General features: G+C 41.8%; 1 protein-coding gene across 3 annotated transcripts in view; it reads right to left on the reverse strand.

Moving 5' to 3' along the window:
• The window catches only part of LOC149461452 (phosphatidylinositol-binding clathrin assembly protein-like), an 88,897-nt gene that overhangs the window by 56,597 nt on the left and 6,945 nt on the right, over positions 1–25,355 (reverse strand). For all 3 annotated transcript variants that reach the window (XM_089678293.1, XM_089678294.1, XM_089678292.1), the window contains exon 2: positions 2,869–3,011. In XM_089678293.1, coding sequence (XP_089534419.1) covers positions 2,869–3,011 — 143 coding nt within the window. The remainder of the gene's footprint in view (positions 1–2,868; positions 3,012–25,355) is intronic.

Genomic DNA, 25,355 nt, shown 5'->3' on the forward strand with positions numbered 1-25,355 from the left:
ACCCATATGAACTGCGGACAGCAGGACAATCAGATGAACCATGACAATGTTGCTCATCCTCCTACTGGTTCTCAGTAGGAGGATGAGCAACATCAGGAGATTATGCCAGTAATAAAGAAATGAAACTGGGAAGTTCTCTTAAGATATTTGATATCCAACATAGATATAAGATCATTGTACAATCTGTGCAAAAACACCTGGATAAGGCAACTGCTGTCAGGTTTATGGGCACTTTGAGAAAATAAAACCGACAACATGCTGCTTTGAGCTTCCTGACAGTAAACATGCACAAATTTGTAAACTGGGGAGGGTGACAATAAAAGAATGAAAAGCTTATTACTTTTAATCTTTAACCACTTTCTCCCCCGCCCACAGTACTTTTACTGTGAGCGGGCGGCAGCTACAGGCTCAGCAATGTACTGGTAGTTCCCCGAGCACATGAGCACTGGCAGTGGTGCGATCCTGTGTCCGCTGTGTCCAGTGAACACAGTGGATCATGACGCTCGGTACAGAGGTTGGGGTATTATGTGATCGCTATAACCAATCATAGAGATCACATGATAACAATGTAATACAAAACAGCCATGAAAGGCTTCTATTCATAACTGCTTGCTTACTGTTGTGAATCTATGATTGGCCCACAGCTATCACATGGTACCTAGCAACCTGTACCATGTGATTAGCTGTAGCCAATCACAGCATGTCAACAGTAAGCAAGCAGTCATGAATTGAAAGCCGTTAACTATTGCTTATAACAGTGATCATCATGGTTAGAAGCAACAACAGTGTACAACACTGGTTAAAAAAAAACCCTAATCATCCGCCCAGAGTAGTCCAGTGTCACTATGTTCCAAAAAAATTGTGCCAAAAACCTCACAATGCCTCTTACTAAATACCTTGTACCTTCTACTTTCCAAAAAGGGGTAATTTGGGGGGTATTTGTACTGACCTGGCACTTAGGAGCCTCAAATATTGATTAGCCCTCAGTACATCAGGGTTGATCAATTTTCAAGCAGATATATAAACACACACACACTGGTACCTCGGTTAACGTAATTTTCATTTTATGAATGAAAATCCAACTACCATGTACCCCATACTCATTCACATAGGGGGGTCCGGGATCTGGGGGCCCCCTTGTTAAAGGGTGCTTCCAGATTCTGATAAGCCCCCAGCCCCCTACAACCACAGCCCAGAGTTGTGGAGAAGAGGCCCTTGTCCCCATCAACATGGGAAAGAGGCCCTTGTCCCCATCAACATGGGGACAAGGTGCTTTGGGGGGGGGGGGGAGCCTCCCTGCCCCAAAGCACTCCCCCATGTAGAGGGCATGTGGTCTGGTATGGACCAGACGGCAGGGGGCGCTCGCTCGTTCCCCCCCCCCCCTTTCCTGACCTGCCGGGCTGCATGCTTGGATAAGCGTCTGGTATGAATTTGGGGGGGGGCCACAACATTTTTTATAAAATGTTGGCGTGGGAGTTCCCCTCAAAATCCACACCAGACCCAGAGGGCTTGGTTTGGATAGGGGGGGGAACCCCACGCTGGTTTTTTTACATTATTTTTTTAAGTGCCGGCAATTCTTTTACATTCAGCTGTCAGTGAGAAACCCCGCTGACAGCTGAAACATTAACACATAGTTGTCACTACTAAAATACTGCATGACTTTAAAATAACACATGCGGTATTTTAGTAGTGTTCACTGTTTTTCTGACCTCCGGAACAGATTAATTGGTTTTCAATGCATTCCTATGGAAAATAGTGTTTCGGCTCACAAATTTTTCGCTATACGAAAAGTCCTGCAGAACTAATTAAATTCATAAACTGAGGTATTACTGTACATACAAACACACACTTTTTTGTTTTATCCAGCTATATTTGTAGGGTGAATCTCCCTAACGGGGACACAGGCAGCAATAAAAACAGATACATTGGGCATAGAAAAGAATCACCCCCTTTAAAATAATCACATTTTGCTGCTTTGCAGCCTGAAATTAAGCGAGACGCAGTTTTTCTTTTATCCAGCTGTATTTACTCAGTGCAACTTATAACAACCAAGTGAAAAATATAGCACCAACATGTCAGAAAAAATTATTAAAAATTCAAAAAAAGGAATCACGGAGATGGAAAAAGGATCACCCCACCTTCCTAAAAATGACTTAAAAACTCAATCAGGCGTAGCTAATCATCTTTTCAATAGCACACAAAGCCACTTGACTTTCAACTGTGATCAGCTGTGGTCATTTTGATTAGCTCAGCATAAAAAGAGCTTTCCTGGAACTTTTAAGTTCCTGATAGTGCAATTGAAGCAAACAATCAACTATGGGTAGGAAGGCACTGTCAAAAGATCTCCAAGATAAAGTTGTGGACAGGCACAAGTCAGGAGATGGATACAAACAAATTTCAAAGGCTTTATCAATGAGACATCACAAATATGCTTGTATGGGAGAGATGAAAGAGAAAAGCCACTCCTAAAGAAAAGTCACATGCAGTATTGACTGAGCTTTGCCAAAACACATCTTGAAGATTCTGAGGCCACCTTGAAAAAGGTATTATGTTCAGGTGAGACCAAAACGTAATTATTTGGACAGAATTTCTGTGCTTGAAAATCAGTAATAAAAACTGATAATAAAAATGCAAACCACGGCATAGAATGCTGCTACAACATGGTACATGAACACATGGGTGACTTGTGGAAATAAGTGTAGAAAACCTGGCTTCCTGCAACCAACTTCTAGCTGGCATTTGATTTCTTGAGTAATTTGAAAGATAAAAGACAACATATGGTTGTCGGATTCTTTTGTTCTGGCTTGAATTATTAAGACCCACTTTAGTCAGTTGTACAAAATGTTAGATAATATTACTTGTTCTTACCTCATTACCATACATCATAAGGTGATGTGTTGTGATAAGGGCTTTGAATACTACAACCCAGCTGCCATTGGCAGTCCGTTCAAAGAGTGTATCAGCAAGCTGTGGTATATTAACATTCATTTCATTTGTACACTGGATGAGATCTGAAAAAAATGAAGAAAAAAAAAAAAAAAGTTTAAATATACTGCAAAAATGTCATAATCACTATGGTTTCCTGTAAAGCACAAACACTAGTTTCAATCAAGAAAAATAAAAAATGGGTATTAAAATATTGACAGACCAGTTATATTTTGTGTAATTACCCGGTATATGTCCCACAAAAAAACAAAAAACTGTTTAAAGATATTGATTTCATACTCTACATTTCTTTGGTACCCAAAAACTAGAAGGCTTTCCTTAACAACATTACAGCTCCCATTACAGCTTCTTTTTTTTTTTTTAATAAACCTCCGGAATTATTATTATGCCTCCCAATTGGTTTACATTCCTTGGCGATTCTTTCCCCAATTAAATAACACATCCACTGCAGCAGAAGCTGTCTACAGACCTACAACCACAGGAGTTGATATTGTAGGTGTATCCCTAAAAATCTATAAATAATGTACCGTATTTTCCGGCGTATAAGACGACTTTTCAACCCCTGAAAATCTTCTGAAAAGTCGGGGGTCGTCTTATACGCCGGTGCAAGCCGGTGTCAGGGCGGCACTTTTTCGAGGGGCGGCGCGGCGCCGCCCCCCTCCTCCTCCAACGGACACCAAGTACAGGGGTGGGCAGAGGGGCTGCTGTACCTTACCTGGCTCCTGTCCCATGACGATCCGGTCCAGGAAGCGCGGCTGCTCCTTCTTTCAGTTCGGCCGCTCGATGGTCACGCAGCCGCTTAGCTCCGCCTCCTCACCGGTGATTGGGCGCCAGCACTGGAAAGGCACACAGGCGACCAATCACCGGCGAGGAGGCGGAGCCGAGCGGCCCCGCGAAAATCGAGCGGCCGCACTGGAAGAAGGAGCAGCCGCTCCTCTCCCCCACTGACACTAGCGATGGGGCACTATTCCTCCTCCACACTGACACCAACTATGAGGCACTGTTCCTCTCTCACTGACACCAACGATGAGGCACTGTTCCTCTCCCACTGACACCAACGATGAGGCACTGTTCCTCCTCCCCACTGACACCAACGATGAGGCACTGTTCCTCCCCCACTGACACCAACGATGAGGCACTGTTCTCCCCACTGACACCAACGATGGGGCACTATTCCTCCTCCCCACTGACACCAACGATGGGGCACTATTCCTCCTCCCCACTGACACCAACGATGGGGCACTATTCCTCCTCCCCACTGACACCAATGATGGGGCACTATTCTCCCCACTGACACCAATGATGGGGCACTATTCTCCCCACTGATACCAATGATGGGGTACTATTCCTCCCACTGGCACCAATGATGGGGCGCAATTCCTCCCACTGACACCAATGATGGGGCGCAATTCCTCCCACTGACACCAATGATGGGGCGCAATTCCTCCCACTGACACCAATGATGGGGCGCAATTCCTCCCACTGACACCAATGATGGGGCGCAATTCCTGCCACTGATACCAATGATGGGGCGCTATTCCTCCCACTGACACTAATGATGGGACACTATTCCTCCCACTGACGCCAATGATGGGGCACGATTCTTCCCACTGACACCAATGATGGGGCACTATTCCTCCCACTGACTAATGATGGGGCACTATTCCTCCCACTGACTAATGATGGGGCACTATTCCTCACACACTGACACTAATGATGGAGCACCATCATTGGTGTCAGTGGGAGGAATAGTGTCCCATCATTGGTATCAGTGGGAGGAATAGTGCCCCATCATTGGTGTCAGTGGATGAAATAGTGCCCCATCATTGGTGTCAGTGGATGAAATAGTGCCCCATCATTGGTGTCAGTGGGAGGAGTAGTGCCTCATCATTGGTGTCAGTGGGAGGAATAGCACCCCATCATTGGAATACCATACTGAAATAGCATACCATATTGAAATCAAATCTGATGTTTTTTCATTTTTATTTGGTGTGCGTTGGAAGAGGGGTAGTCTTATACGGTGAGTATAGCTCAAACCCTATATTTTAACAGGAAACGTAGGGGGTCGTCTTATACGCCCAGTCGTCTTATACGCCGGAAAATACGGTATATCCCAATCTTCTGACTCTGACCAATGTATTACTCCAAACCACCCCATTTCGTTCAATCCTTAGCTTCCATGTATTTACTCATTACCTGGCAGTCTACAATGGGCGCAAGAGGGTCTGAAAGATGATCATTAATTATACATACAGGACTTCTTTAAAATCTTTCTTGTATTGAAGCAGAAATTAGGTATCACTGACACCTAGTACTTAAGGTATCAACTCAAAACTTGCTGTTGACAATGCCCAACTAGGGATACAAAGGGTACTCTAGAGAGTACTGAAGAATGAATAGATCATCTCTTAGGTGTCAAAGTGAAAGTGCTTCAATATAGAGGTAAACTTGTAATAGGCCTCTAAGAGTTGAGTTAGTGGTTTACTCACCAGAATGTCTCTGCATTGAACAAAAAATAATAATAAAAAGGAGAGTTCAAGACCTTGTGCATTACCTTTAAAAGAGTTTATTAAAAACATAAAATGCCAAAAACACTCACAAGAACTGTAATGCTATGGATCTCAGGGGAGATAGATTCCAAAGCTGGCAATGGGAACAAAGTGTGGGTACGCCGTGTGGCCTGGACCTCACTCATTGTCAGGTGTTGATGTGTTTCAAGGGCAAGACCCTCCTCCTCAGAGCTTATGGCTTGGAGTATGTTTTTGACATTTAAAAGTTACTGCACAAGGTCTAGTCTCTGTTACTTATAGAATATCTTACTCCAAACACTTCACACTCATTTGAACTGTACTTGTAATAACACCCTCTTGGAAGCCTTGTCCCCTAAAGTCTCTAAGGGCTGTTCTAATCACAATTTCTAAGTTCCAGATGCGTTTCTGCATGAGTGTTTACATGCATTTTGGGTGTGTTCTGGTGCATTTTTTATGCATTTCCCCACTTTTTTTCTTAATCTCAATTCAAGACATGTGCTTTCTGGTGAGTTTAACATGCCTTTTGCCAAGTTCCAGATGTATGCCATACAGAAAAATGCAGCATGTTCTACTTTTATTGACTGCACTGGAACACATCACACTGGTGTGAATTAAGGTCATTGGCATGTATGAGTTTTTGAGGCAAAATAAAACTGCACTGAATTGCATCTGGTGTGAACCAGCCCTCTCCTGACTTTGGAGTATCGTTATCTGTTGCAGCTGTTCTTGGCATATTCATTAGTTATTGTGAAACATTTAGCATATGATGATGAAAACCTCTAAGTAAGGGCACATTTTAGAAATCTGTTCCTATTTGAAACAGGGACATTATTTGGAAACAAGCTAACTGCCTGTAGTCAGCTAGAAGTACTTTTGCTTGCATTCTTGGCTTATCATTTCTATAGAAAAAAAATTTTTGAGTAGAATTTTTTTTTATTATTTTATCACTATGTTTTGTTTTGCTTTCCCTATGTTAAAAAGTCAAAACTCCCTTCTGACTCCACAAAGATGTACAAAAAAAAAAAAAAGAAAAAAAAAGAAAAGAAAAGAACATATATACTGGATGAAAAAGGCATCCAACAAGATTTGGGCTTCAATAATTAGGCCTCATGCACATGGGGTGTCTGTCAAAGCCACTCTAAATGGCAGAACTCCTGGCAGAAAAATTCTGCTTAAAAATGTGCTAAAAGCCGCGTATTGCATACAGGTTTAGATGTGTATGGTGTTTCAGTGTGAATGCATTCTACTGGCCAGAATATTCATGTATTCTGGTAATAGGAATGTATTAACATGCATATGCCATATGCGTTTTGCATTTTTTTTCCCGCTCTTCAGCTCCTCTTAAGAACAGGCCTTTGGTGGGATTTCTTCATACCTGAAAACACTCCACTTCAAATTTAACCACATGCCGCCCAGCCACTGTAGAAATATGGCGGCAGGGCAGCACGGCTGGGCAAAACCACGTTTTTTGTTTGCAAAACAGGTAGGGGGCATGCGCAAGGCATGCCACTGCCCTACCTGTCCCGCCGATCACGGCCGGTCGTTACCAGCTGTGTCCCACCGATTAGTGGCAATCACTGACAGAAAGCAGAGCTACTGCAGCCCTGCTCTCTGTCAGTTCCCTGTCAGCTCCTGACATGCTGAGCTGGATAGAAGAGTTTCTCTCTCCTGATCAGCATGTGCAGTACACAGCCCCGCCCCCTAGTAAAACACTCCCCTCACACAGTTAACCCTTTCAGTAAATAAAAAAAGTTAACCCCTTCCTCCCCAGTGCCATAAGTACAGTGTCAGTGGTTCTTTTTTTGCACTGATCACTGTTTTGGTGTCACTGGGGATGTCAGTGACCCCAAGTCAGTTTCCCCCCAGTGTCAGAATGTCCGTCGCAGTCCCGCCATAAGTCGCTGATCGCCGCCATTATTAGTATAAAAAAAAATTAAAAATCCCAGTATCTTTTCCGACATTTGTAAACTCTATAACTTTCACGTAAACCAATTAATTTACACGTATTGTGTTTTTTTTTTTAGCAAAGACATGTCGCAGAATGCATTTTGGCCTAAAATTTATGAAGAAATTTTAAATTTTTTTTACTGGACATGTTTTATAGCAAAAAGTCCAAAATATTGTTTTTTTTCTCAAAATTGTCAGCCTTTTTTTATAGCGCAAAAATTAAAAAAAAAAAACAAAAAACACACAGGCAATCAAATACCACCGAAAGAAAGCTCTATTTGTGTGGAAAAAAAGGACATAAATTTCATTTATGTACCTTATCGCATGACCGCACAATTGTCAGTTAAACTAGTGCAGCGCTGTATAGCAAAAAAAAAAAAATGGCATAAATTGCAGTATCTATACCATAGTTTGTAGACGCTATAACTCACACAAAGCAATCAATATACACTTATTGGGATTTTTTTTACCAAAAACAAGGAGCAGAATACATTTTGGCCTAAATGTATAACTAACTTTGAGTTTACTATATATTTTTTATAGCTGAAAAGTAAAAAATATTGTTTTTCTTCAAAAGTTTTGGTCTTTTTTTGTTTATAGCGTAAAAAATAAAAAAGCGCACAGGTGATCAAATATCACCGAAAGAAAGCTCTATTTGTGTGAAAAAAAGGATGTAAATTTTGTTTGGGTGCAGCATTGCATGACCGCGCAATTATCAGTTGAATTAGTGCAGCGCCGAGTAGCCAAAAGAGGCCTGGTCATTAAGGGGGGTAAATCCTCAGGAGGGCAAGTGGTTAAAGGTGTACATACAGGTGCTTTTACAGGCTGAAAAAAATGCTCAACTCCTGTTTAAGTGTTCATTAGGCCATAAAGTAGTGCATGTTTTGTTCGGAGGAAATGTTCTCAAGACAAGCATTGACATTACTAAATTCTCATTCTGCAAGGTTGCTGTCATGCTGACCCTTGTGTTCGGGGCCTCCAATGACTCAAGTTTTCACTAGTTTGCACATGAGACCTGACTTTAAGCTGTAATTTTTAGGAATAACTCACTGAAATCTGTCCGAACAAGAGTCTAGTAAACATCCCGGGTAGGATAATAATTGAAACACGAAAATCATAAATTATAATTTAATAAATAATCATAAAAAATATTATAATAATAATAAATTTAATTCAATAATATAATCAAACCAAAAACACTGAAATTTGAAAAATAGCGCCACGTTCACCATCACTGAGCAAAGTCGCAAAATCATTTTCAGTGTCTGATGACGAATTTCCACACGAATCATTATCACTCAATTCTGCAAGTAGTTCTAATTTACTATCACTGTTCTCTAGCTGATTTAAAACCGCTTTTGACCTAAAGGGGCGCTATTTTAGACGCCATGGACATTTCTCAGTTTCCAGGCAGAAAGAACAGTAAAAATGCAGGCAGGGCACAGGACAAAGCACTCGGGACAAAATGTATGTGAAATGCTTTGATACAGTAAATGTTTTACTATGTGATTTTAGTGAATGTCACTTTTTGTCATTTTCAAATTTCCCGCCGTTCCGTTCCCCGTGCGTCCCGACACTTGCAGGGGATGGAACCCAGATGACAGATGCCGGAGGACATTACAGGGGACACTGCAGGAGGGACATCACGGGAGCGCAGGACAAGGTAAGTGATTGAGGGATCGTGGAGCAGCGCCGCATGGTAAGCCCGAGTGTGGCTCGGGGTTACCGTTTGTGGTACTGAAACTTTACCCTGAGCTACACTCGGGAATACCGCCAGGGAGGTTAATCTGACTTTTCTGATGTGGGTATTTGTTCCAGATTAGCAACTTAAAATATTGACTGCAGTGTATACGTATAGCAGCCAGAAATCTAGAATTTTCAGAACAAAATCAGCAATCAGAGACTAAAAATTTCTTTGAGAAGATTTCTTACATAGTAAACCTTCCCCATTTGGAAACAATGTAAAGTGCATAGCTAAATGTCTTTCAGTCCATTTTTGGGCATTCAAAAAGAAGGCCAAAATACTCTTAAAAAATAGTTTGGTTTTTTTGCATAAAAGAAAAGCGGTCACCTTTACTAAACAGCAAAGTCACAGTGTCTGTCTAAAGCCCACTCTCTGACCACCTTATACTCACACCCCCCCCACCAATACTTGCAGGGTCTCGCTTTACCACCTTCCATGAGGCTGTGACTGGGGTTATTGGGCAATCACTAAAGCCTGAGGTGGGGGGCCTAAAAAAGGAGGGTCGGGGCTGCTCTGTGCAAAACCATTACACACATCAGATAAGTAGAACAGGTTTGTTATTTAAAAGCAAAAACAAACTAACCTTTAGAATCACTTTAACCACTTGCCCTCCAGAGGATTTAACCCCCCCCCCCCCCTTTCTGACGAGGCCATCTTTTGCGATACGGCGCTGTGTTACTTTAACTGACAATTGTGCAGTCATGCAACACTAAACATAAATGAAATTTATGTTCTATTTTTCCCCACAAATACAGTTTTCTTTCGGTATTTGATCTGTGCGGTTTTTATTTTTTGAGCTATAAAAAAAATAAATAAAAAAAAAAGGACCGACAATTTTGAAAAACAAAACAATTTTTTTGACTTTTTGCTATAAAACATATCCAGTAAAAAAATTAAAAATCAAATTTCTTCATGAATTTCCCGATACATGTAAATGAATTGGTTTACGTGAAAGTTATAGCATATACAAATGGCGGTATATATACTGGAATTTTTATTTTTGTTTTATACTGGTAATGCCAGGGACTGTGGTGGGCATTCTGACACGGTGGGAACTGACTGCCACTGACATCCTAATGACACTAATACAGTGATCACTGCTAATAAAAAGCACTGACACTGTACTAATGACACTGAGCAGGAAGGGGTGAACATCTGGGGCGAGCAGTTAACTGTGTGCGGTTTTACATTGTTTGCTGTGTGTTTTTTACTAGGGAAACATGCTGCTGTGCAGAGAAATACACAGAAGCATGTTCTTGCTGTCAGTATTACTCAGCGATAACCATCGGAGAATCTCCAGCCAGGACCCCGAGTTTGACATCCGTAGCAACCAATGGCGGCGTGGGTAGGGTGGCGCGCGCACCCCCTACCCAGAAATGCACATTACATACATATACACATGGTTTTGCGCAGCCCTGCTGCCCTGTAGCAGTAGTTGTACTATAGGGAAGCGGGCAAGTGGTTACTGAATTTGTTCCAATACAGGAATTTCCTATGATACTTAGCACCATTTAGTGGTCAAACACTGTATTTTCTGGTTTAAAGTAGAACTATAGGCAAAACTTTTTTTTCTTCATTTTGGATAGAGCAAGAGAGGGTTATAACCCCTGCCACATTTTTATTTTTCGCCATCTGTGCCCCATTGGGGAAATTTACCTTCACTCCCTTTCCCATAGCCAAATAGGAAGTGAGAGGAAATCCCTGCAAATTAAGGGAATTTCTTGGGGACCCAGAGGACACCAGTGTCTCCATTGGAAGATTTCCCCTCTATTACTTTTCTGGGGACAACCCAAAATTTGGGATTTCACTTTCAATGATAATGGTAAACAGAACAAATAGAGAGGGTGAATCTCCCTAACGGGGATAAAGGCAGCACTAAAAACAGATACAGTGGGCATAGAAAATAATCACCTCCCTTTAAAATACTCACATTTTGTTGCTTTGCAGCCAGAAATGAAGCGAGACGCAGTTTTTGTTTTATCCAGCTGTATTTACTCAGTGCAACTTAGAACACCAACATGTCAGAAAAATATTTTTAAAAAATTCAAAAACAGAATCACGGAATTGGAAAAATGGATCATCCCCCTCCTAAAAATGACTTGTAAACTCAATAAGGTGTAGCTAATCACCTTCACAATGGCACACAAAGCCATTTGACTTGCAACTGTGATCAGCTGTGGTCATTTTGATTAGCTGAGCATTAAGAGCTTTCCAGAGCATTTCAGTCCCTGATTGTTTGCTTCAGTTGCACTATCAACTATGGGTGGCAAGGTACTGTTAAAAAATCACTGGGATAAGATTGTGGACAGGGATAAGATTGTGGACAGGTACAAGTCAGGAGATGGGTACAAAAAAAAAAAAAAGTTTTATAAATGCCTAGACCCACAATGAAGTCTATAATTAAGTCTATCATTATAACACAGTCACTCCTCAAAAAAGACAACATGCGGTCATGATTGAGCTTTGTCCAAAACGCACCGTGAAGATTCACCGTGAAGATTCTGAGGCCACATGGAAAAAGGTGTTATGGTCAGATGAGACTAAAATGACAAATTGATTTGGCCTCAACACTAAACAATATATCTGCCATAAATCCAATACAGCTCACCATCCAAATAACATCATTCCTACAGTAAAGCATGCAGGTGGTATGGGGGGGGGGGGGTTTCTCTGCAGTAGGGACTGCAGCACTTGTTAGGATAGGTGGATATATGGATGGGGCAAAATATCGTCGAATTCTTGAGGAAAATCTGCTGCCCTCTACCAGAAAGTTGTCAATGGGAAGAAGGTTTACCTTCCAACATGACAATGACCCAAAGCTCACAGCAAAAAATGATCACACAGTGGTGAAAGGAGAAAAAGGTGTATGCCCTTGCATGGCCTTAATCACAGCAAAGACAGAATGGTAATAAATCCACTTCTTTGGATCTTGCCTATAGGTAAGCCTATAATAAGGCCTACTTCTAGGTATAGTAAATGTCTCCTAAACGTGCAGTTTAGGAGATATTTACGTTTGCAGCATCTGGTGACGTCACCGGCACATATGCTCTAAAGGAACAGCATACCCATGCCGTTCCTTCAGAGCTCTGTGCTGCAGCCGTGACCCCTGAGTGCATGCGCAGGAGCTCATTCATTCATATGGCTGAATCTCGCAAACCCGGAATGAAGACCGGGTGAAGATGGAAGCGTCGTGACCTGTGACAGCAAGCCACTGGAGGGCTTCGGTTTCAGGTAAGTCTGTCATAATGTGCTATTATGCAGTGCATACTAGCACATTATGGATAAAACTACTTGGGGGCCCGTGTTTTTTTCTTTGGTGTGATTTACCACTGCTTTAATCACCACTAAAAATCTGTGGAATGACTTGAAGACAGCAGTCCACAAACGGTCACCATCAAATTTAACTGAACTTGAGCAGTTCTGCAAAGAAGACTATACGGTTCAGGGATTCCGTTTGAATGTTTTTACATTTTTTATGTCGGTGTAATGTCTTTCACTTGGATGTTATAAGTTACACTGAATAAATACAGCTGGATAAAACAAAAACCTTGTCTTCATTTCATTGCTACAAAAGTAATGAAACCTGACTATTTGGGGCGATTCTCTTCTATACCCAATGAAGGTGTTCTAATCCCCCTCCACTCTATCCAAAACTAAAACAAACAAAAAAAAAAAAAACCCCTTTAACTTTTTTTTTGACCCATTCACATAGATCGAATGTACATGCACTTTAACTGGGTGAACGGATTTTGTAATATTAATATAAATACACCCCCGAGTCTCTGCCCAGAGCAAGTGTTTAGATTAGAACTGATTTTTCACTTCCTTCTCTGATCTGCATAGTTGTTGCAGGTCAGTGACTCAGAAGTTATTGAAGCCAGTGTCTCTGCATAAGAGTCAAGCAACTATCCTTTTTAATAGGACAATTACAGTATGCAAGCACAGCTCAGTTTATATTCAGGTACGCTCCCTGTGTTGGGATGACTGCACTCCTGCGCATGTGTGGGAATGACACTATGCAGCACCAGGCAATAAAAACGGCCAAAGACCAGCATGCAGAAAAAGCCCGAGGGAAGACACCAGCATAGGGCCTTGCTAACACCAGACTGCTGGAGCATAGGTATTTGTGTTTTTAGTATAATTTTAAGAATGTATTTTTAAAATACAAAGCGGCAATAGTTTGGGTCTTTTATAACTGCCTGGTGTTCGGCTTTATATAGGAGCTGGTAGTTTGAGAATCTGATTCAAAGTTTTTTTTGTTTTTGTTTTTTGCATAATAGAGGCTTTTGGCCTCTTTGAATGCTCAGAAATAGACTAAAATACATTTAGCTATGCACTTTACATTGTTTCCAACTAGGGAAGGCTTACTATGTAAGAAATTTTGAAGAAATTTTTAGTCTGTGATTGCTGACTTTGTTCAAGATTTCTGGCTGCTATACATATACACTGCAGTCAATAAGTTGCTAATCTGGAACAAGTACCCACATCAGAAAAGTCAGGTTAAAGTCAGGAGGTCTCATCTGCATCGAATACTTGAGTCACTGGAGACCCCGAACAAAAGGGTCCACATGAGAGCACCCTTGCAGAATGAGAATTTGGTAATGTCTATGCTTGTCTTGGGAAACCATTCCTCTGAACAGCTGCTCCGATTACTTTTATTTTGTGCAGAATCGCTGGTCCTAATTGCAGCTGCAACAATGACCGACATATCACCCTTCCCATCCAAGGACGTTCAGGTACGTCAAGCTCCAAAACGCCAAACAACCTTTTTCGGGCATGAAGTGTTATGCTGCAAAGGCCAGTTATAGTTTGGGACAGTTGCCATTTGTTTGTTCTGTTGGGGAATTGGTAAGGTGTCTAGTGCGTCCCTATACCTTCGGGGGGACCTTCCAGGCATTCCTGGCCTTAATCTATTATTATATATGTGCTTCAACCCTCAAAATTATAGCGTTAGGACTGCAGTAGTCTGGGGTGCCATGACGTGGTCGCTGCAGCTTACATATATATTTGCAAATATGTGCAAACTAAACCCCCTGGTTTTAACGTGAACTGTTAGACAGGGTTGGTTTGTTGCAGTCTGGCAAGTGAGCTTGGAATTTTATTTATTTTTTTTGGTCTTGTTACTGTGTTGCCCCCTTAACAGCCTCATTTAATGTGGTAGAAATAAAACATAATGCTGGTGGAGGTCTTGGGTATAAAATCTGCAAGTCACTCTGGGTTACACACAGTGGTGTGAAAAGAAGCCTACATCATAGATTGGGGTGGCATCAGTGGTAATGACCAATTTCCAAACACAGCTACACTATACTGCCAAAAGTGTTGGGATACCAAATCATTGGATTCAGGTGTTCCAATCACCTCCATGGGCACAGGTGTATAAAATCAAGCACCTAGGCATGCAGACTTCTACAAACATTTGTGAAAGAATGGGTCGCTCTCAGGAGCTCAGTGAATTCAAACTTGGTATCGTGATAGGTTGCCACCTGTGCAATAAGTCCAACCTTAAAGTTTCCTTGCTACTAAATATTCCACAGTCAACTGTTAGTGTTTGTGACCAAGTTGTTTCCAGTTGCTAAGCCGTAGGCCAAGTTAAAATGACAGAGCGGGGTCAATGCATGCTGAAGTGCACAGTGTGCAGAAGTCAATAGCTAAAAACCTCCAAACTTTGTGTGGCCTTCAGATTAGCACAACAGTGCGTAAAGAGCTTCATGGAATGGGTTTCCATGGCCGAGTAGCTGCATCCAAGCCTTATATCACTAAATGCAATGCATCGGATGCAGTGGTATGAAGCACCCTGCCACTGGACTCTAGAGTAGTGGAGACGTGTTCTCTGGAATGACCAATCATGCTTCTCTGTCTGGAAATCCTATGGACGTGTCTGGGTTTGGCAGTTGCCAGAAGAACGGTACTTGCCTGACTGCATTGTGCCTTGTGAAAAGTTTGGTGGAAGGGGGATTATGGTGTGGGGTTGTTTTTCAGGGGTTGGGTTTGGCCCCTTAGTTCCAGTGAAGGGAACTCTTAAGGTATCAACATGCTAAGACATGTTGGACAATTTCATGCTCACAACTTTGTGGGAACAGTTTGGGGATGGCCCCTTCCTGTTCCAACATGACTGCACACCAGTGCACAAAGCAAGGTCCATAAAGACATGGGTGAGTGAGTTTGGGGTGGATGAACTTGACTGGCCTGCACAGAGTCCTGACATCAACTCAATAGAACACCTTTGGGATGAATTAGAGTAGAGACTGCAAGCCAGGCCTTCTTGCCGACATCAGTTTCTGACCTCACAAATGCGCTTCTGGAAGAATGGTTGAACATTCCCATAGACACACTCCTAAACCTTGTGGACAGCAGTTATATCAAGCTGTTATAGCTGGAAAGTGTGGACCGACTCAATATTGAACCCTACGGACTAAGATTGGGATGCCATTAAAGTTCATGTGCGTGTAAAGGCAGGCGTCCCTATACTTTTGGCAATATAGTGTATATGCTAAAGTAGGATAACATTTTGGGACGGACTCTGGAATAGGATGAATGGGAGAACGCTAACACAATGTCTTTTTGCACGCTTTATAAACGAGAATCATTACAAAAATAACAAAAAAAAAAAACAACTGTGTTTTATTGGTATCTCACTCCTGAAACATTAAAGAAACACTATCAATCCCATACAATCTTGTTTGTCGGAAATGCAATGAGTCTATAGGGATGCTTTATCGCAGTTGTAGGGAATGTCCCAGAATACATCTCTTTTGAGAAACTACTGGAGCCCTGTTGGAATTTCCTTTATTGGCTCCTCAGTTCATTTAGATCCAGTTATTTTCTTATTGGTGCTCACCCTTATCAAATACAGCCGTCAAATTGATTAATCATATGCTAACTGCTGCTGAATGCTTAGTAGCGTTGCAGTGGAAACGACACTTGTCACCTTCTCAAATAAACCTATATAAATGCATTCACGATGTTAACAATATGGAATATCATGCAGCTCAACTTCATAAAACAATTTCCCAGTTTAATAAAAGTTGGTGTCCCTGGCGCCTTTTAGAGCCGCAGCCCCATCAATGGAGATACTCCCTTGGCGTCCTGTTCAGGAGATGTGTGGGATTGTCCAGTAGTTGGGTCATATCCCCACCATCTTCCTCCTTCACTATTTACCTCAAATTTAGTTTCCGTTTCATTTCTTCATATTCTTTTTATCTATGCTTCTCTTTCTTTATACACAATTTAGTTGTATGACTTATGTTGCCATGGACTTCTCTTCCTACTTTACCACCCATTACCTCCGCTCTGAAAGTGCTAGTGCCCTAGCTGCCACACTGATCCAAAAGCTTGAATTGTTTCTAGGTCACTGGCTTGTAAGAACTATTCATGAACTGTTCTGACCTTCGTGATCTGCATGTACGTCCCAGATCAGCGACTTAGAAAACACTGAAGCTAAAGACACATACATATACAGTTGCAAGAAAAAGTATGTGAACCCCTTGGGATTACGTGGAGTTTTGCATGAATTGGGCATAAAATGTGCTCTGAACGTCATCTAAGTCACAACAATAGAAGAACACAGTCTGCTGAACATAATACTACACAAACATTAGATGTTGCCATGGTTTAATTGCACATAACATGTAAACATTCACATTGCAGGGAGGAAAAAGTATGTGAACCTTTGGACTTAATGACTGGTTGACCCTCCTTTAGCAGCAATAACCTCAACCAAACGTTTCCTGTAGTTGCAGATCAGACCTGCACAACGATCTGGAGTCATTTTGGACCACTCCTCTTCACAAAACTGTTTCAGTGTAGCAATATTCTTGGGATGTCTGGTGTGAATCGCTCTCTTAAGGTCATGCCACAGCATTTCAATCGGGTTGAGGTCAGGACTCTGACTGGGCCACTCCAGAAGGTGTATTCTGTGCTGTTGCAGCCATTGTTTTGTTGAATTACGTGTATGCTTTGGGTCATTGTCCTGTTGCATCACCCATCCTCTGTGGCGCTTCAGTTGGCGGACAGATGGTCGTACGTTTTCCTGCAAAATGTCTTGATAAACTCTGGAATTCATTTTCCCATCAATGACAACAATCCGTCCAGGCCCTGAGGCAGCAATGCAGCCCCAAACCATGATGCTCCCTCCGCCATGTTTCACAGTGGGGATGAGGTTTTGATGTTGGTGTGCTGTGCCTTTTTTTCTCCACACATAGTGTTGTGTGTTCTTCCCAAACAACTCAATCTTGGTTTCATCTGTCCACAGTATATTTTGCCAGTAGTGCTGTGGAACATCCAGGTGCTCTTTTGCAAACGTCAAACGTGCTGCAATATTCTTTTTGGACAGGAATGGCTTCCTCCGTGGTGTCCTCCCATGTACTCCATTCTTGTTTAATGTTTTCCGTATTGTAGATGTGTCAACAAAAATTTTAGCATGTGCCAGAGATTTCTGTAGGTCTTTAGCTGACACTCTGGGATTCTTCTTTAGCTCATGCAGCATTCTGCGCTGTGCTCTTGCAGTCATTTTTACAGGACGACCATGCCTAGGGAGAGTAGCAACAGTGCTAAACTTTCTCCATTTGTAGACAGTCTGTCTTACCGTGGACACATGAACATCAAGGCTTTTGGAGATACTTTTGTAACCCTTTCCAGCTTCATGCAAGTCAACAATTCTTGATCGTAGGTCTTCTGAGAGCTCTTTTCTGCGAGGCATGGTTCACATCAGATAGTGCTTCTTGAAACCAGTAAACCCAAAACAGGTGTGTATTTTTTAAGGGCAGGACAGCTGTCAGCAACACATCCAATATCATCACACTGATTGGAGTCAAGGTTGGCTCACTCCTGGCTCCAATTAGCTCTGGGAGAAGTCATTAAGCTAGGGCCTCACATACTTTTTCCTCCCTGCACTGTGAAAGTTTACATGTTATGTGCAATTAAACATGGCAACATCTAATGTTTGTGTAGTATTATGTTCAGCAGACTGTGTTCTTCTACTGTTGTGACTTAGATGACGTTCAGAGCACATTTTATGCCCAATTCATGCAAAACTCCACGTAATCCCAAGGGGTTCACATACTTTTTCTTGCAACTGTATATATATACACACATATATATATATATATATATATATATATATATATATATATATACACACACATATACACACACATATATATATATATAAATAAATAAAACTAGCATTTATAAAAGAAGGTCGGGCAATACCAGCACATTTCTGTCAGTACAGGTTTCCTTTAAAGGACAACATTACCTGCCAAAATGCTTTCAGCCCTGCTTGCAACTGCATAGCCTTTAGAAAAAGAAGTCCCAGATGCGTCCAGCTCCTACTGCACCTGTGCACTTCTTATTTTATTAATTCCTATGGCTGGAGTAAGAGCAATCAATAGTAATGAATGCGCAGAGTTAAGAACTTTCCTTTCAAACAAGTGTAAATCATACAGTAGGTATACAGCTACAGGTCTAAAACTGGCATTACACCTTTGTAATTTCTTTTGAAAGATGTAATTTTCAGAATGCTTATTCATTTATACGTTAAAGTGGAAAATTCAACAATCTGTTTCAACTAGAGCGAGCGGAAAAAAAAAATAAAAAAAATTGTACCTCTGACAAGTTTTCCTGACATCAATAGAAATAAAAGTGACAGCGGAGGGAGCTCCAGCACACAGCCTGTGATTCACAACCTCAGATCTGTTTCTGTGTAAAAGGGAGTGAGTCTCTTCCCCCAATCAGCTTTCCGCAATAAGATTTTCAGAGTCTAACTTCAGCTCCCCGCCTCCTGCTTTCTGAAGGCTCAGATAAGCTGTATAAATTTTGGACTTTGAACAGAGACGAGATGGCTGCAGACAAACAGGTACAGCTTATGTAGGAGAATGTTTAATCTCGGTGTATCACCTGAGGCTAGACACTCCACTGGGTATATGTAAGGGTTTACAACCACTTTAATTTCAAATGCAAGCACTTTTTCTACTTCAACACGGTGTTCTGTTTTCCAGGAATGGCTGTAGAACATAAAAGTTGGGGAAAATAGCATTTGGCCTATTCTCTAGTTCTGCACCCTGGGGTGAAAGCACAGCATTCAAGAAAGATGATTTTTAATTGTTTGTTAAAACAACCAAAACCAGCTTTGTGTGATCAACGAAATCAGGAGTCTTTCAACTTTCTCCACAAAGGGCCAGTTTACTGTCCTTCAGACTTTAGGGGGGATAGGACTATGGCCAGTGGGAGTAGAAAATGTCCCAACATTGAGAGTAAAAAATAAACAGTGCCTGTGGTAAGAGGAGGAATAGTGTCCCATCACTGGTGTCAGTGGAATGACTTTGCTGATATTCCAGTTTTGCTTTGGTGTCAGTGGGATTATAAGTGCCCCATCACTGGGAGAAAAAGTGCCCCATTATTGATGTCAGTGGGAAGAATTATACTCCACTGTTGATGTCAGTGGAAAGAATAGTACCCCATTACTGGTGTCAGTTGGGGGAATAGTGTCCCAGGCGCCAGTTAAAGGCAAGCAAAGGGCCGCAGTTTTAAAAACCACTGAACTAAACAGTAGTGTCTACTTCTGTATCCCCTTTCCTTCTGTTCTTCCAGTATTGTATCATGTCTATAGGAAAACTGAACATAATTGGACTTAGCCTGGATTCACACTCAAGAGTGTTTATGTAATTTTGGGGCTTTTTTTGCAAAATTATTTTCTTGCATTTTTTTAGGCTTCAGCCCTTTTGTAATAGCCACTGGAGAGCTAGTTAGGAGGAGGGGATGGTTGCTAGGTGAAAAATGGAGTTCTATTTTCTTGTGCTCCCATTGTAGTCTGGTAGCGCCAAAAAGTTACAATCATGCCCTCTATATTTACTGAGCGTTGTGCATTAGCATAGCTCTCAAATGTGCATAGGCACAATAGAATAACATGGAAATCTCATGTTAAGTGTTGAAGCTGTTCTGGTAATACACTTCAAATCACTCAGATGTAAATGGGGGCTTTACCAATAAATGCCATCATAATAACCTAAAGCCTACGTTCTGCAAAGGCTACACTGTACAATTATAGGAACTGCACTGAAAGTACACACAAATCTATTCTGTACAGTTCAGAATGCATTAAAAACAACTCCTTTAAATTGTTTTGGAAATTAGAACAAGGAGTTATTTTATTGTGTTAGGCCTCTTCACACAGTATTTTAGTGCCAGCTGTGGCAAGAATCCAGCAAATTCCTGAAGCTGGAATGACAACTGGATGTGGATAGTTGCAGCCGCCTAGTCTGTACAAAGCAATGACAGGCTGACATCGGTTTCAGCTGTATTTTCCTATTAGTGACAGATAATCATCCATGCACAAAACTTTGCCAAACCGGAGGTAATTGCTCTATTTGCAATTGTATCTGAACACCGGAGACCAGGGGCGGACTGACCATCTGGAATCTCGGGCACTGCCCGAGGGCCCGGGGTCAGTAGGGGGCCCCATGAGATGCCCCTGGTACCTTTTTCATAGGCCTTTTTGAGTTTGGGCAAGGACACAGGGGCCCCATGATCCCCTATTGCCCAGGGGCTCCATGAGTTGTCAGTCTGCCCCTCCGGCGGAGACAGATGCTGCTACTGTCCGCCAGTCATTGCTTTGCACAGAGAGTCCACAACTATCCACAGTTGTTTGTGAATCCAGTCACAGGAATCTGCTGTGAATGAGGCATTTAAAAAAACAAAAATTGGAGCCAAAAACAACGAAACTATACTTTTCTTTCCAGTGCATATTTAATATAATAAAGCATACACATTTGTAGTTTTTGACCTTAAACTAAAGGCAAAACTTTTTTCTTCATTTTGGATAGCTTAGGAGGAGGTTTATAACCCCCCCCATAGTTATTTTTATTTGAGGGGGGGGGGGGTTGCCATTTGTGTTCTATTGGGAAGATTTCCCTTCACTTCCTGTCTCAAAGCCAAAATAGGAGAGAACACCCTCCAAAGAGAGGGAATCCCAGTGTCACCAGAACTTTGGAATATTTCCCTTCTATTAGTGTTCTGATGTCAACCCAAACTTAGCAATTTTCTTTCAGTTTAGATGATAGCAATAAGCAGGACAAACATAAAGAGGGTTTAAAAGGAGACGTATGACCAAAGTTATGCTGGCCATACTGTACTTCTATGGATCACAGCAGTGCATTTAGTTCCGCACATCAGTGACCCATTTCCGGCTGACAGTGGGCTAAAGCCATATGACTGGGATCCATCCTGATGCCTTGACAGGCAGCTGGCTCAGTCTCTCAACATGGTGCTGAGAGCCGCAGCCAGCCACCCCTTCTACTCCACAGCCTGGCATTCCAGCAGTCACTGGAGGGGCAGAACAGAGGGCCAAGAAATGACCGAACAACGGTCTTTCAATGCTCACATGGGGCGGAGTCACTCTGATGTCCCAGGGTGGCCCCGACCCTTACATATTTAAGAACTATCAAACCGCTGGAGCAGGCAAAAGGCTGGAAGCCATCGTCGAAAGCGGAGACTTTTTTTTTTTCCATTCTTTTTTCAGGTTGGCAGCAGCAGTGACAGCGGGCATCGTGCTTGACCTTGGATCTACTTGGGGGGACATTCTTTTAGTTTTTTCTTTTAATAAAGGACTTGTCAAAGACCGTGACCTGTCTTTTTTCACACTACACTTTTTGTGAATGAGTACCCCACACTCATTCACATGGGGGGGGGGGGATCTGGGGGCCCCCTTGTTAAAGGGGGCTTTCAGATTCCGATAAGCCCCCTGCCCACAGACCCCCACAACCACCGGCAAGGGTTGTGGGGAAGAGGCCCTCGTCCCCATCAACATGGGGACAAGGTGCTTTGGGAGGGGGGAGCCCCCCTGACAAAAGCACCCCCCCATGTAAAAGGCATGTGGCCTGGTATGGTTCAGGAGGGGCTGGATGCTCGGATAGCGGTCTGGTATGGATTTGGGGGGGACCCCCACACCATTATTTTTTTTTAAATTTGGCACGGGAGTTCCCCTCAAAATCCATACCAGACCCGAAGGGCTTGGTATGGATGGGAGGAGGGACCCCACGCCACTGATTAAGATAGTCCTATGTGTACTTCATATCGTAAAGCATGCAAAATGATCTATCAATGTGCAGAGATAAGAAGCCAGGAAGTATGGCTATGTTCCCCCCAGGGCACATCCATTTGTCATTCATAAGTTCAGACTGGGCAGGGCAACACATATTGCTTTAATATACAAGAAAATGTGGCCCGTGTCTTAGGCCTCATGCACACTGGGCGTTTCAAAAATGCTGTTAGCGTTAGCTGTATAAAGTCATGTTAAAGTTTTTCCACGGTTTTGTACTAGTGTCTAGCCGTGTATTTTCACGTCAGTGTTTTTAGTATTTAAACGAAAAACTTTTTTTGTTCTAAAACGCTGGTTTGCTGCATTTTACTGTATTTACAAGCGTTAGAGCATTTTTACTGCTAGAAAACTCCTCTTGAAACCCACTTTTTTTTTCCAGCCAGAAAACGCCCCTGCCAAAAAAATGCTGATTAACACCCATGTGTGCATGGACACATAGGATAACATGCTGGGGAGTTTACTGGCTGTAGGGGGGGAAAAAAAAAAAAACCACACCAGAAGCCAAAAACAGCAGCTGTAAAAACACCAAACACCCAGTGTGCATGAGGCCTAAAGAAGACTTTTTGGCACTAGGCTATTGGCTGAGGGTACAGTAAACTGGTAATCTTTCAGTTATGCGCAGGACCTATTCTTCCCTATCTATGAAATGTCTGACTGATGAACAGCCTGGGGAGAATTTACCAAAACTGGGGCAGACAAAATGTGGAGCACCTGTACACAGTATCCAATCAGCTTTTAGCTGTAGCTTGCTTAGGTATACTTTGAAAATGAGAGCTAAAAGCTAATTGACTACTACCCACAGCTGTTCCAGTCTTAGGAAATCCCCCTCATTGTCTTTCCCTCCTAGCAACCTGTTAGAGTCTTCTTTACATGTTCCGACTGGCTGTAGCAACAGAATGGTCATAGGAGTCTGTGCAGTCAGGTAACTCCATCCTGGAACTGTTATTATCATTTAAAACACGGCACAAATACAAAATGTATGTGCATTTGATAAAGATACAGTATTTACAAAAATATCCGCTGTTCTACAATTACAATGTTGCTAAACCAAAGTTTGCTTCAAGCAAAAATTTCTGCCTTTTGACCTGCAAAAAATAATAATGTTTTTAAGCTTTACTTTCCACTTGATTCTGATTTTAAGACATACAGAGTGTAACAGCATAATGTAAACAAGTGTTAGAAAATGCTAAATGTGCCATACAAGAATTTGTAGCAAAGAAAGAACAGGATCACATAATGTGTAATATTTTATGAATACTATTTTAAGCTCTAAAAGTAACCTTTTTTTTTTTTTTTTTTTTTTTTTTTTAGGAACCCAGGTATTACCATAGTGAACATACTTTCCCAGAGGACTGTGCAAGATTCGCTCAAAATACAACTCGGTCTACAGAAGTGCAAACTAGTTCATTGCATTGCAGATAAGCACAGACAGAACACTTTAGTTCAGGTGGAAGCAATGATAACAGCAAATTCATGGTAACATAGCTAGCACATAACTCAGATAGGCGTGTTCAGAAAAATGTTATGGAGAATAAAAACACCCAGATAAAGAACTAAATAGGACAGGGGGGTCCAAACTGGGGCCCAATACAGCTATGAATGAGACCCAACACAAAACCAGAAACCTATTTGAGTTTTTTTGTAAAAATGTGTTTACACTTAGCAAGCACGTGGCTGAATAAAAATTTGACAGTGTTTCTTTTCCGGACTTTAAGTTTTATAAATCTCCCACTGTTCACAATCACACTTTATTCATGTCATCCGTTTTCAGCAGCACCTATATTTGTGACAAACGATTTTCAAGGATGAAGCACATGAGGGGCAAAACTCTGAACAAAAATATTTGGTCAGAGCTTTGAAAATTCATTGAGAATTGCTACTACATCCATCAAACCAGATATTGATGGTTAGTTTAGCAAAAACACGGTCAAATATCGCACTAGTTTTATGTTGCCCTATTTTACTTTTATAATAAAAAAATTAGGCTTTATTACAGGTACATTATATCAGTGATCATTAATTTATGATCTGCTCGACCATTTATGCTCAGCAGCTGTCATTATTAGTGTATTTTATGTGGCCCAAGACAATTCCTCTTCTTCCAATGTGGCCAAGGAAAGTCAAAAGGTTGGACACCCCTGATGTAGGGTATAGGGCCCCCTCACTCCGCTAACAGTGAATGAGTCTGGTAATGTATCATAATGGCCGCCCTCTTGGTATCCCACAAGTTGGGGTATTTCAGGAACACCACTAGCAATGGAACAGAGCTATTAAACCCTTCATCGGATTAGTTGTAGGTACTTGAATACTTTATAGCTTATTAGGATAAATGAATAGCACAATAGTATTGCTTTTTGTGGTCTAAAACAGATATTTAACTGCCAACAGGTCCAGAGACAATCTGTCCCTGAACCAATGTTTTTCTTAACAAAGGCTGAACAAAACCCAACAGCCAGAATGATAGTTGAAAGGTAATGCTCACACCACAAATATCTGAGATGCACATTCCAGTGGTGAATCAGTACCAGGGTGGATTGGATTTAAATCAAGTTGATTTAAATCACTAGTGAAAAGGCTCGTCCTCTGACCTGCTTTGGACTCACCGACAGTCCCATTCACGTTAATGGGACATCTGGTGATGCAGCAGTGACACAACAAGGTGAGGAATGTGGTGGCAGCAGGTGAGTGGATGCCCACTAACAGGTGCTGCCATGATGGATCTAAAAGGACAGGTGCTCTTTAAATGTAAGCAATCCGACTCATTCTTGCTGGTAGTTAGAATCTTTAATATTTGCAAACCAAATGAAGGTTTCCTTTTAGAATAAGCTGTCAGGTTTGTAAAACAGCGATCTCAGAACCGATTTTACATTAATAGGTTAATCATACGTAGTTGGAGAACTACTCACATTCTTTTATTTTATGTTTTTTCTCATGGTTACTGTGAAATTGTGTGAATGCATCAATGCAGTGCATGTTCTCTCCGCTTGCAGAGCTTGGATTCAGTGAATGAGTTTACCAAAAATGTAAATATTGAAGAATATACAACCTCATGCTGCAGAACTAAGATCCATTTCATGCTGAATAAACTAAA

The sequence above is a fragment of the Staurois parvus genome, unplaced genomic scaffold (assembly GCF_062004578.1).
Source record: "Staurois parvus isolate SC_StPar_1 unplaced genomic scaffold, SC_StPar_1.0 ptg000202l, whole genome shotgun sequence".
NCBI lineage: Eukaryota > Metazoa > Chordata > Amphibia > Anura > Ranidae > Staurois > Staurois parvus.